General features: G+C 31.0%; 1 protein-coding gene across 1 annotated transcript; it reads right to left on the bottom strand.

Moving 5' to 3' along the window:
- Positions 1-1,825: 1,825 nt before the first annotated feature.
- On the bottom strand, positions 1,826-4,380 carry LOC121126519 (phenoloxidase-activating factor 2). Its single transcript, XM_040721843.2, has 3 exons — positions 4,244-4,380; positions 3,447-4,166; positions 1,826-3,375 (listed from the first exon to the last, which is right to left on the bottom strand). The coding sequence occupies exons 2-3, from the start codon at positions 4,160-4,162 to the stop codon at positions 2,190-2,192; spliced, it is 1,902 nt and encodes a 633-aa protein (XP_040577777.1). The 5' UTR covers positions 4,163-4,166; positions 4,244-4,380; the 3' UTR covers positions 1,826-2,189.
- Positions 4,381-12,046: the final 7,666 nt, after the last annotated feature.

Raw genomic sequence — 12,046 nt, 5'->3', positions numbered from 1 at the left:
ATTCCAATGGAAGAATTGCTAATCACTCACTTCTCTGTTATTAATTATCATTATTATGATGGATGATTCATATTAGAAAAAAAGACTCATGGATTGTCAAACAAGCATTTTATAAGGCAAGAGTACAATTCCATCATTATTTCAAAAGAAAACAACCATTTCATTGCGTTTTATGGCTATACACATGAGATTTTGATCCAAAAAATCCAAAGGAACCAAAAATAACAATAAAGACATATAAACAATATTTGTTTATATATTAAAGCGAAATATCCTCGAGGCAAAATGGTTTAAGGCAAAATTACCGGGCACCCAAAAAATATATATGAAGGTTCAAGCAAGTAAAGATTATCATATCTTACAGCTCAACTTAGCCCAGTCTCCCCTACTAGACCAAAACGTTTCTACATCTAGAGAAACTCATGTAAAAAAACGACATGTGCTTTCAAAGGCGACTTAATGATTGATGTACATTATGTACTGATCCCTTTCTCCACACACACTCTCTTAAAATTGTGTGGAGCATTCAAAAACGTCATAAATTGCATCATAATTTGAGGGAGACGCCAAAGCTTAAACTGAAGACTTAATGTTGATGATTTTACCACATCAAAATAGGCAAATTTTCCAATATATCTATATCAGAAACCATCTAATGGATTTATGAATAAATAAGATTCAAATACTGCATTGAATACTACTTGATGACAATGTTAAACAGGGATATTGGAATTAAATCATTGATATTTCTACAAAAAAGTAATTACATTAAAGACAAATAGCTTATTATCTCTATTTTAATAGTTAATTTATTATCTAGACTCTACACTATGAAATTACAAATGTACGTCATATTCAGATATTAACATATTATTGTCTGATATATAAGGAAACGATTTTTGAATATAATCAAAGATGTATATACTGAAAATCCCTAAAATGTGGTTAGATTTCTACAATAAATCTAATTTTTTGATCGATAAGCGACGATTAAAATAGATCAATTTAGTGGAAAATATCTTATTTTTTCCATTGAAATAGTTAATTTATTGTCCACATTATTGAGATTAAATAACGATATTAATAACATATTTTTAATGCATTTTAAGGGTAAGAATAATTAATAAAATTAACCAACAGTGATTTATGAGTATATTTTAGATTTAAGTTCTTTATTTATTGGGGTCCTATTTTGACATCCAACGCTTCATTTTACCCCTAATATAAATGAAAAATAGATATTTATTATTATAAAACTAAGTTGTTTAAGTACCCAAAATGGCCGACATCAATAATGTTAACTTCACATGTTTTATTTAATAAAAAGGTGTTAATAAGTAATGTTGACATTTTACATACTACTACATTTGCATATTTATAACAAGTTATAAGAATCATGATGAATCTAAAGTCCCTTATCATGAGGGCTTTTAAAATAGTATGGCCCCTTCTAGTCAAAGAATACGACGGACTGAAAAAATATTTATTTATATCAATGATAAATTAGTAATTATGTATAACAACAACGAATCATATTTTGACAAAATTCATTTAATTACTCTACATTAATTTTGTTTATTAAAAATCCACATTGATATTAGATAGAATGAAAAATGATTTATGAGATTGTGTGTCTTCAGGTGGCAACAACAAAAATACAAATGTAGACTCTAGGCCTCAACAAAGGTAGCTTTATATACTCTAATGTAAGCAAGAGGCCTCATTGCAAGAATAAAAATAAATGTTCCTAGTAACAAAATTTTTACAAATCTTGAAGCAAATATCTTGATGAAAATAGTGGATAATAACGTTTAACCTTTAGGAGTTTGAAGGTCATTTTGTCATTTTATTTATCTATTCAAACAGTACATATCATGTAACTAAAAAAGTGATTCACTATAGATCATAAAAAAAAGAATACTGAAAAAGTATGAATTTAATTGTTATAAATAATGATATTCCTGTGACGATGGATACATCAAAAAAGAAAACCAAGGCTTGGATTGTCTGTCTGTTTAGATTTTTTTTTGTTGTCTTAAAAGTAAGAAAAGTAAAAGGTAGATCCCTTCCATATTTCTTCCCTCACGTCAAAAAATACAATATGCATAAGGGTCAAAAAAGCTCAAAACATGAGAATAACATAAAAAATTGTCTGCTTGACTAAATTATCAAAAGTTATAAATAAATCTTTAATATCCATCACCAGGAGCATTTGTATCAATTCCATCTCCTCCATCTATAATTCCATCAGGGCCATTTGATCCCCCATCACCGTTGTGATTTCCAATATCTCCATCGATAATTCCATCAGGGCCATTTGATCCACCATCTCCATTGTAATTTCCATTACTTCCATCAACAACAGCATTTGGATCGGGTTCTCCTCCAATAGCAGTAGCGAATGGAGCGCCACCTTCTGCTCCATCTCCATAAGCTCCTGTTTCACCCTTGCGTCCAAGACTGGAGATATCAATATCTCCATTATCACCTCCTGTATAACTTCCGTCTCCGTCAGTTACAGCACTGCCGATGCAGATATGTTCATCCTCTTCAAAGATTTTGAGAATCATGTTGTGTTTAGCGATTCTGCGATTTAGGTTGCGGAGATTGGAGGGAGTTCCACTACCATCAGCAGTGATGGTCTCCAATTTCTTTTGGAATTCCTCAATTTTTGAATAAAGAGATTGGATTTCACTTGAGGCCCAGTTTTCACATCCTTGAATGTTGAAGTAGTTGGGTATTCCAGTTGCACATTGAGTAGCCCAATCAATGAAACAAAGGCCGTCAGCAACATTAGCATAGACACCAGGATTACCATTGACTCCACAGTCAATACCCCAAGCAATGATACCAGCTTGAACATAGGTAGGTTCTCCACCATAGGAACTGCCATCACCTTTAGGACATACCAATGGACCACCGCCGTCTCCCTTGCAAGTATCTTTATCTTTTTCTCCACCGGCACAGATGAAAGATTTATCCAACTCAAAGCTGTCTCCAAGACGGGTCTTACGGAGTCGATTTTGACATTCGGCAGAGTCGACTATATCCATTTGAACTTGTTTCATGATGACTTGGTAGACTCCTGACTTTCCAAATTTGTCCTTTCCCCATCCAGTGGCGAAGCAGTCCTTATGATTGTAGTCATGGATTCCAGCGAGGTTATCAGGTAAACAAATCGTGTCAATGTGTGGGGCAAGAATAAAGTCACTTTCCAAAAAGAGTATAGCGAAATCATTGTGAAGGTTTTTTGGGTCAAAAAGAGGATGTATTTTAACATGTTGGACATAACGATCTTGATGAGGACGGGGCTCTACTTGTTGTTGAGTATCCCATTCTCCACATCGGATTTTAATGTTAGAGGGTTTAATCTTCCTAAATAAGATAAGATAAAATTAAAATGAGCCTTTAGGACATATACTTATTGTAGAGTAAAAATAACTTACGCAACACAGTGAGCTCCTGTAAGAATAACTCCTGGAGCAATGAGGGAAGCTCCACAAACATAAAGATTAACCTCTTCAGACCCAGCAACCGATTTGCTCTCAAGAACAGCACACATATGAGGCCATTCACCAAATTGAGTACTTCCCTTGTATTTATCATTTTGAATTCGGACACCAATTCCACCAATATTACGTCGTCCACAGGCAGATTGATAGATACGTGGCTTGGGTGTAGTGGGTTTTTGAGTAGTCTCAATATGTGGAGCATTTGTGGCAAATTCAGGATGACGACAACAGACCTCAAGATATCCAGGGCATTTGGATGATCCAGGATCAAGGATGGCACTAAATGAGGAACGGATATCAATGAGGCCACCTCCATCTGTCACAATTTCTCCGTCTTCACAGGTGTAATAGGGAACACATTTGTATCCTTGGTCTGCATAGTAGGAACAGTCTTCATAGGACGTGTCCACAATTTCATTAACATGAGAGTCTCCTCCATCTCCAGCATAGCTGCCACCATCTTTGATGGGAGATACGTCAACATTTCCTCCGCCTCCTCCGAAGACGTCGTCGATGAGAGATGGATCTGCAGGCTCTTCACTGTTTCCATATCGAGCAGAGTCTGCTGCTCCGAGGATATCATCTACACCAACATCTTGTGGTCTAGATGCCGCAAAGGCTACAAGGCCCAAAAGCAAAAATATTTTCATTTCTCTATTAAATAAAAAAATATTCATATAAAAAAATGAATTTCCACCTATAAACAGGCAGGTCGTCGTCGTTCAACTTACTACTCTAGTGAGAAATCAAGAAGAAGCGGGAGAATAATAAAAAGAGTCTTCTACCTTGAAGGACTCCCAAAATTAAATTGATGAACGAAACGGAGAATCTCTGGGTTATATAGGCTTTACTTTTTTCCAAATAAACCGGGTTTTTTTAAAAAGGAGCGCGCTTCTATTATGAAGTCAAATGTTGTTATTTTTTTCTTGTGAAATACTGGGTTTCAAAAGAATTATGGTTTTTTTCACTCTCTCGTACATGATGTCTTTTTTGTCTTTCATAAATCAAGATGGAAATCAAAATTAGAAGAGGGGGGGAAGTCACTCCTCAAGTTACAAAATATTTGATGCATTAATTTTGCGTCATTTGACCTCCTGACACTATAAAGTGACTCAACATGAGCCATTTTTTTCATAGGTCAACCATTTTGAGAAACTATAGAGCATTGACAATGACGTATTAAATTGTATCCTAATTAAAAGAAACGCCATTTTAAAAGCTCAATGTTGATATTTCTACTACATACATGGACGAATTTCTAATAAATATTTATTTAATTCACTTTAACGGCTTTAATAGTACAAAAAATACTTGACATCTGCATGGAATACTAGATGATGGAAAGCATAAACACTAATATGGCTTAATTTATACACTTTTTTTAAAATCTATTAGGTTTGAAAAAGGGGAATAATTAGAACAAAATATAAGTATATCTCATTCCATAGTCATAGTTAATAAATATCCCAGCTTTGAAAATAAGACTGTATTACGATATAATAATATGCTTTAAAATACATTTGATGGTCAGAGATTAATCGAAATTGAAATTGGGAATATGAGAATTTTTTTTTTTTTCTGAAATGAGGATCGGCATTGCGTAATAATGCTTAATTTGCAATTCTTATTTATTAATGGTCTTTAACTATTTGTTACTTTTCTTAGCTATGAAAAAATAGTATATATTAAATATTTAAAAAATTTAACCAATTTTTTCTTTGGAAAACAGTTATATTTTTTTTATTTTTTCTCGAAAAAAATGTAATAATTGAAATGTTTTTCCCCAAAATGTTAACTTTTGTTAAAAGTTATAGATTTTGGAAATGTCGTGTCAGGAAAATTTAATTATTTGCAAACAGCCGTGTATCTTTAAATAAATTTTAAATATCAAATTGTATACTTGAATTAACAAAAAAATAACAAGAATATGTAATTTTTTCAAAAAATTAAAAAAAAAAACATTTTAATATTACAAATTTTGTTCTGATAAAAAATTATATTTTTTCTGGAACAGCTTTGGGATTTTTAAAATTTTTCCTCAAAATTATTATTTTTGAGAATAGTTAGATATTTTGGGAAAAAAATGTGAACAGCTGTGGATTATTGAAAAAATTTAAAATATCATATTCTATATATGAAATTTTTATCAAAAATTTAAATTTTGGTGCAAAAAAAATTAATTTCTCAAATATTGAAATTTTGGTGGAAAAAATTTAATTTCTCAAAAATTTAAATTCTAATGGAAAAAATTTAATTTTTCAATCAAACCAAAAAGTATAATTTTGTGAACGTAACTGAACGCGAAATGATATTTTTTAACTATTATTTAAAATATTAAAAATTGGAATTAGTATTGCTATTTTTCACTAAAATTGCATCGAAATCGGCGGCGGGATATTTTAGGAATCGTCCCATCAATAGGCTTACTGTTTTTAATTGTTAGTCTCTTATTTGCTTGATTCTATATTTATCTGTTATCCTTAATATTAATGAAAAAGAGGGGGGTTCATTGTTATAAGCCATGTTTCTTTTTGTCTCTTTAAAAATGGCTGCCATCAGCAATGCTGAGGTCACAGGAACCAAAGGTTTCGCTTATACCTTCAGAATTACTGATATGATAATCAAAAAGACGAATATGTTTCGGCTAAATTACCATTCGTGGTTAGTGTCTCTACAAGCTGTAATTACCAGAAGCAAAAATGTTAGTGGAAAAATTACCTTGAACCATTCTACCAGCGATGTCTGACTGAGAAATAGATTTTTTTTCCCATATACATTAACTAATGGATAGTATTTCAGGGGCTTCGTTTTTTGGAATTACATTTTTTTGGACAGAAAAAATCTAAATACAGAGCTATTCACAAAAATATTAGAAAATCAATTTCAAAAATAATTATCTATATAAAAAAATTCAAAATTCAAACTTTTCAAAAATTCAAAGCAATTTACACAAATAAAATTTTTAGGATAAACATTTCTAAAATCAAATAATAAATATTATATTTTTAGAATAAAATTTTAAAAATTCATAGCTATAAAAAAAATCAACATTAAATTTTTTGTTCTGTTGCATAATTTGCCTGAATCAAAAAATTTATAAAACTATTTTTACATAAAATTTTGTATCTTAATAAAAACAAAGTTCCAGTAATAAGCAAAAATTCCTTAATTCCGACGGTGTGGACTCCTCGAGGGCACCTTCACAGACGCCCTCCAATTCAAAAACGACATCTAGGGGCAGAGAGTTAATAATAATTCCATTTCATATTCAAGTTGTCTTTAGAGCTCAAGTATGAATTATATACTTTATCCAATAAGGTAAAGTGCTACCAGGTTTCATAGCTATTTACATAAAATTAAATTTCTTGGAAAACAAAGCGAAAAATTTAAATTTTGAATAAAATTTTTGAATATTAAACTTTTTTTTAAATCCATAGTTATTCACATTACATTAGATTTTTTGGCAAAAATTTCACAAATAAATTTTCAATAATAATTTTTTTTTTTAAATTCCAAAATCCATAGCCATTGACAGAAAATTCAAGTATTACATTTTACTGGACAAAAAATTCTAGTAAAAAGCAAAATAAATCTTATTTTGGGAGGGAGGCTACAGCCCCGTCCGCCTACCCCCGTGTACGTCCCTGTTCATATATCAAATGAAGCCTCCAGACTATGGCACATATTCATCGAAATGCGACCCCACCCCACAAATTATAATCTAAAGCCCATAACGGAGTAAAAAAGTGATTTTAAACAATGTGCCGTTTATATTTAGGAAGTAAATCAACACATTGGGAATCTCTACGTTTCATAAATTTGGTTAAAAACTGCTTTTGTGTTTATCATTTATCTGGATGGCAATAAACACTTTTTTTAATGACTTATGTACGTAAAGAGAGGCTTCTTCATGTAAGTTAGTGCTGGCTTCAGGTAACTGCTTTAAGTATATGTATATGTATATACCTCGGTCACTGACTTATCTTTCAAAAATATAAGAAATCACTCTTTCATTTTCTCAGGCATTAAATAAGTTATTCAGAGGGTTTATGATTATATATATAGAAAAATCTACCTTACCTATCTATTTTTACCTTGTTTTTATTATTGTTATTTTTGCATAACTTTCAATTCGTCTCTAACCGAATACTGGGGCACGTGACCTGAATTCACGATCGAATTAGTAGCCCTTATCAAACGCTAAATACTGCGTAGTTTATATCATATAATATATATATATATCGGATACATATATACCACAAGTCAACACCCAGAACAACAGGAAAACCTCGCAGAGCATATAGATAAGTTCGTTAATTAACTATGAAGGCATGGTCATGATATATACAGAAGATACCACTATAATACGCTGTGAGGAGTTATTTCTACTCCTCATATCGCGGATTTTTAAATACATTTTTCAATTATATTTTTATATATCTGAAATAAACATATAGAAAATGGGGCTTGTGTATATGTAACTGATGGGTGCCCATATTGTTGAACCAAGGAGGCTGAAATTTTGCATGAGTGCCTCTTTCGAATCTGTTTGGGATAAGACGGTGTTGGCTATTTTAGGGGAAGGGTGTCATGTAAGGGGGGGTTGAACTTATACCCAAAACACAATAACCCTTTTTTGGAGCTCAAGGAGACTAGATAAGGGGTTAAGTTATAAATAAAAAAGGGATTGGCGTCTCAAAAAACAACTATACGAATTACTACGTTTTCTAAATTTATTCAAAATCAAAAAAGTTATGGGCTAACAATGAAATTGGTGAAAATGACAATTTCGTTTATTTGAGGTGCCAAAAAACGAACTTACAATGTAATATTATATTTTCTATATTGAGTAAAGTGTGTAGAAATTTGTATCTAGATTCGTTTGCATATACAATTGACACGTATAATTGATTTTGAACTAAATTTTTTGTTATTTTCCGAATAATTTTTCCTTTGTTCTCTCTTTTTTTTTTTTTTTTTTCATCAAACGTCCATTTTTAACTTTTAAGAAGAAAGGTCACCAAATGATGCATTGGGATATTAAGTTCCCCAACACACTTTTCAATCTTTTTTTTTCTGAGTCCGATCTCTTCACCATTTTTCGGTCCTAGGTTTAAAAAATTAAATTTCTACGAAATAAATTAAAAAAATCAAATTTAAATATTACATTTTTTTTTTAAATTAAAAAATTCATAGCCTTGGAACAACATTCAAAATTAAATTTTTGGAACATCATTCAAAATTAAATTTGTAGAACAACATTCAAAACTAAATTTTTTCAAAAAAATTTTAAATTTTTTTTGTTCTTCACAAAATATACGATTATTATGAAAAAAAATTAAATTAAAATAATGTCATTTTTTCAAAACAATTATATTATGACATGTTTTCCTCTTCCGCATAAATTCCCCGAATAACGAGAAAATTTATAGTCGAAGGAAAAAAATCCTTAAATGGGAAGGGGGGCTTCAGCCCCTCCTTCCCAACCCCTGCAGACACTCGTATAGCTATACCAAAAATTAAGGAGGCAGAATAGCACAAAGTGGTCATCCAAATTTTTTTATGGGTTATAGTACTAAATAGCTCCTGTACAATGTGGATTTCGGTTCTAGGATGATTGTCCGAAAACATTTTTACCGAATAACATAACGGTTATATAATGGGTATTACTTATTACACAATTTCAGTGATGCGATTGAATCACTGTCGTGTTTGTTCATTATTTAATTTATTTTAAGTACTAGAACGGCAAAAGATTCGAACCCTATGCTACTGTTTTGCGTACATGTTTATAATGATCAATAATGAATATACCTAATTAATACAAAAAATGTTTTCCAAAAAATAACACTAATTCATTTACTAAATTGACATATATAGCATATGAACAATTACAATCGGGCAATTTATCCTACAATTTTTTTTAATTGAATTAAAATATACAATCCCATATATCAATATAGTATTATAGCTCCATAATAACCCAACAGGCGAAATGCACTTTTGGCAAAATGTCATTCGGCAAAAGGTCCATTCGGCCAATTGTTCTTCGGCGAATTGTCCTTCGGCCAATTGTCCGCTCACGGTGGATTTCATATAACAATGATTTTTCTTCTTCCCAAAACTACGATATGCAGGGACTCCCTGTACGTCATTGACATGTTTGTGTATAGCCTGATGAATACAAAGCCTTCCTGTCTGTAATTATAGTGCGTCAAATAAATCATTCCGAAGTTGATAATAGTAGCTATTTGACCTATTTGTACATATATTTTGTTTGTTTGATGATAAGGGTCATGACATGAGTTATTTGCGAATTTTATTCAAACTTCTTCCTTGTTAGACCCTGTTTATGTTACTTATTTTTGTACTTTTCACAGATGTTCATATAAAAGTTACGTGTATACAAATGATCTTGGACAATTATTGGAATATGAGTTGAGGTGTGTGAGTCTTTATTTCTTGTGTCCAGTCTAGTCTGAGGACTGATCCTTCAAAATGGCCGTCCATTGGACCGTCATTCCCTTAACCGATTAATAAAATAAGAAATAAATTTGATTAACGTTATCAAAGACTGAGCCTTAAAAGTTTTGAGGACTGAACTGGAGGGGACTGAAGTCTTTAGTCCTAAATTAGGACTGACACATCACTAAATATGAGTAATAGATGCAATAGAGGTGTTTTGTTGTAGCCATATATTGCATCATAATTAAAAGAGATGACCATCTGGGGAGCTTGAATTGGATATTTTTACTATAAAAATGAACAAACTTCCAATAATCTTATTCAAACTCGAACAATCGACTTTAAGAATAAAAAAGACTTATAAATGTGGTAGTGGTATTTGAATATAATCAAAGTACTATGCCTAGATTTGTACAATTATTCTTATTTTTTGATCGTTGAAAGACGGCCAAAGTAGGATAAATTGTGAAAATTTAATAGTTAATTTGTATTTATAATATGTAAATATGATTAAATAACGATGTAATAACATTTTTTTTAATACATTTCCGGGTCGGATGTATAGTTAATCAAACTAAGCATTAGAGTTATATATTTTAGATTAAAGGTAAAGTCCTTTTCCCTTAATAATAATAAAAACAGGCTTTTATTCTGATACAACTTAATTGTTTATGCCCTTAGACATTGCAGACATCCACAATGGGAACGTCAACTGAAATAAGAGACGAACAACAAATGAAAAAGTAATTCAATAATTGTCAAATGATATTATAAAAAAACAAAAAAACAAAATAAATAAATTGTATTCTTACTATCTAATTAAACTCACTTATTCTTATTAACCTTAACGACAAATTGCACTTTAATAAGTAAAAATTGATCTTTTCTATTGAATAATGATTAATTGCCATATTTTAAAGTGGAAAAAGAGTCACATTGGGGTCAATGTTAAGGATTTTAAATCAAATAAAGGTTTGAAACTATAGTTAAATTATTCCATTAATTTGAATGGATTTTATGGATCCTTTAATGGATTCAAATACGTCTATGACATATTTAAACTAAATAAACAAGTACAAATTTCCTTAGTGTTTTTTCAGTCTTCATTTAGAACTGAGGACTGAAGACCCGTACATTTGAGTCTCACTTCGGTTCAGTACTAAATATCAGTCCTCAAACTTATAAAAATTCGTTCATTGATGACGTCATTCAACTTTATTTCTTCTTTTTCCTTAATCAGTTCGAGTATTGACACGTCGTTATCTTAATTGTATCACGCAACCTTCCCTTCTAAAAGAAACAAAAAAAATGCCAGAAATCATCTCGTAGTTAGCGAAATAAGTGGATCATACCAAATGTTATTTATATCTTATATACTTGTGGACTATCACTGTCATATTATTTCTTCACCATTTTTAAAATATATTACATAGTATTAAAATCTACATAGTATTTTATTCGATACTGTTTTATAATTTTACTTAGTAATATTTGATTAAAAGAGTTGTTATGAATAGTTATTATATTATTTCTATGAAGAAATAGCCAGACAAAAATTCATAGAAATAATAAAATGGCCAATATATATAGTATATAATCCACGAGGCATCAACAAAAAATTGTATTCCAGTTCTTTTGGAAGCAGAGCATGAGTATAACTTATTACTTTGTGTATTTATGAAAAATAATAAATTATGAAATTTCCATGAGGTATAAGGGAGAAGAGGGAATCGATAGCTCACTACAAAATACGCAGGGGATTTTTATGTTACCGAAGTAACGCCGTGCGGACTGTCTGAAGGACCGAACGTTCTTAATGATTGGTCCAAAAGACATATAGGACCGGTTCTACGAATGAGTTGCACGTAACTGAATAGATAAGGACCCCCACAACAATATATTTGTAAATAATGGTGTTGGATCCGTACAAACATCATAGCAAGACTGCAGTTCTATCAGTCCAGTTCCAATAACATTTGTCTGTCCTAGTGAATGGGTCATTATCAGTCTTTTATGGTATCTACAACAGCTGAAATGACTTAGTTACTGAATAATAATATAACTTTATC

This window comes from Lepeophtheirus salmonis, chromosome 11 (assembly GCF_016086655.4).
Source record: "Lepeophtheirus salmonis chromosome 11, UVic_Lsal_1.4, whole genome shotgun sequence".
NCBI classification, from domain to species: Eukaryota; Metazoa; Arthropoda; class Copepoda; order Siphonostomatoida; family Caligidae; genus Lepeophtheirus; species Lepeophtheirus salmonis.
The sequence above is the reverse complement of the archived record's forward strand: the minus strand, read 5'-3'. Positions and strand labels throughout refer to the sequence as shown.